Genomic DNA, 1,364 nt, shown 5'->3' on the forward strand with positions numbered 1-1,364 from the left:
AGGGAACATAATGGGGTGCAACGTGAACTGTCAGGGGGGCTTCTCCAACAGAGCACTCCTTTCTTGGCGACCCTATAGAGTTACTTATTCCACGTCCAGGGCTTTTCAACGGCCCAGCCAATGTGTGCTCAGCTTTACTGCCTCCTTTCCCGACAACTTCCTCAGTGGGCGACTTCGAAGTCCTCACGAGCTCCCCATGCGGCAGTGACGAGCGGTCAATTATCCAATCCAAGATCCCATCCAGAGCTTGCATCGTCTTAGGAGGGTACTCGTACACTTTATGACGGTCCTGATGATGGTATTGCTCAACCGCTCTGTCCATCAACAACTTCGCAACGTCAAGGTGCCCTCTTTCCAGGGCGAGCGCGAAAGGCATCAGCCCATCAGTAGTCACCTTCTCAAACACATCCGCCTTACTGGCGAGTAAATGCCTGCGGTTGCGAATACGCTGCATTAACACATACAAATTTCATCGCTTACTGACAGAGCCCCATATTGCCATGCCAGCTGGCGAAGTGGGCCGCAGTCCTTCCACCCGGCAGCTGTATGATCTCGTCAACCACAATTCCCGGAGTGCGCTAAGATGATGAACATTGTTATATCAGAACGGTGAGCAACCTACCATGATGATGCCCAGTGCCACTGAGGTCTCATTGTGGATAGAGGCAATAAGCAATGACCTCTCTTTTTCCAACAGCTCCTTGTAAGCCTATCATGAACACCTATTGGGGCCGATCAAGTAGAGTGCATACCATACCACGACAACATCGTGATTCCGCACTTCCCAGAATTCGGGTAAGCACACATCCAACCGGCATATGAACTGGCATACGCCAATATAAACTTCCAGACAAGGAGGCCGTGGGGGCGAAGGAGAATTCTGCCGAAACCATACCGGCAGAATTTCCCCCGAGAGGAGCTCACTTGGGCGGACAAAAGATAGTCGTTGATAAGGTTCCTCACGCAACAAATACGCATATCATGACGGTTAAACTGAAGCGAGCCGATTCTACAGCTGACCAACAGCCGTGTCACCTGATCGCTGTTCATCATTGACCTCATACCCGAGAACAGGCCTTCCAGTGTCTCGAACTGCAGCGAGGCGGTAACGACATCTACCATAGTGGAAACATCGTTGCCGTGGAATAGACGGCAGTCCTCCGCCACTCTAGCTTTGGGTGGCAGCTTGCACGACGTAAATCTGACCACCAACGAGAAGTTCGGTCCAATCACTAAATTTCCATGAACGAGAGAAAAGTCAATAATCACAAAAACGAATATAGAACATTTTCCAAATGCCACCAATAGTATTGATGAAGAATTCGGACGTTTATACTCATATATGCGAATTTTTACTCGTCCGG

General features: G+C 49.9%; 2 protein-coding genes across 2 annotated transcripts; both read right to left on the reverse strand.

The window, feature by feature from the left end:
• Positions 1-476: 476 nt before the first annotated feature.
• Pmar_PMAR020022 (hypothetical protein) lies at positions 477-993 on the reverse strand (the record flags this gene model as incomplete). Its single annotated transcript, XM_002782736.1, has 3 exons — positions 477-578; positions 623-709; positions 925-993. Coding segments are annotated over 3 exons (258 nt in total), but the record flags the coding sequence as incomplete, so codon positions are not given.
• Positions 994-1,035: 42 nt separating this feature from the next.
• On the reverse strand, positions 1,036-1,201 carry Pmar_PMAR020023 (hypothetical protein; the record flags this gene model as incomplete). Its single annotated transcript, XM_002782737.1, has 1 exon — positions 1,036-1,201. A coding segment is annotated over one exon (166 nt), but the record flags the coding sequence as incomplete, so codon positions are not given.
• Positions 1,202-1,364: the final 163 nt, after the last annotated feature.

The sequence above is a fragment of the Perkinsus marinus genome (genome assembly GCF_000006405.1).
Source record: "Perkinsus marinus ATCC 50983 genomic scaffold scf_1104296938456, whole genome shotgun sequence".
NCBI lineage: Eukaryota > Perkinsozoa > Perkinsida > Perkinsidae > Perkinsus > Perkinsus marinus.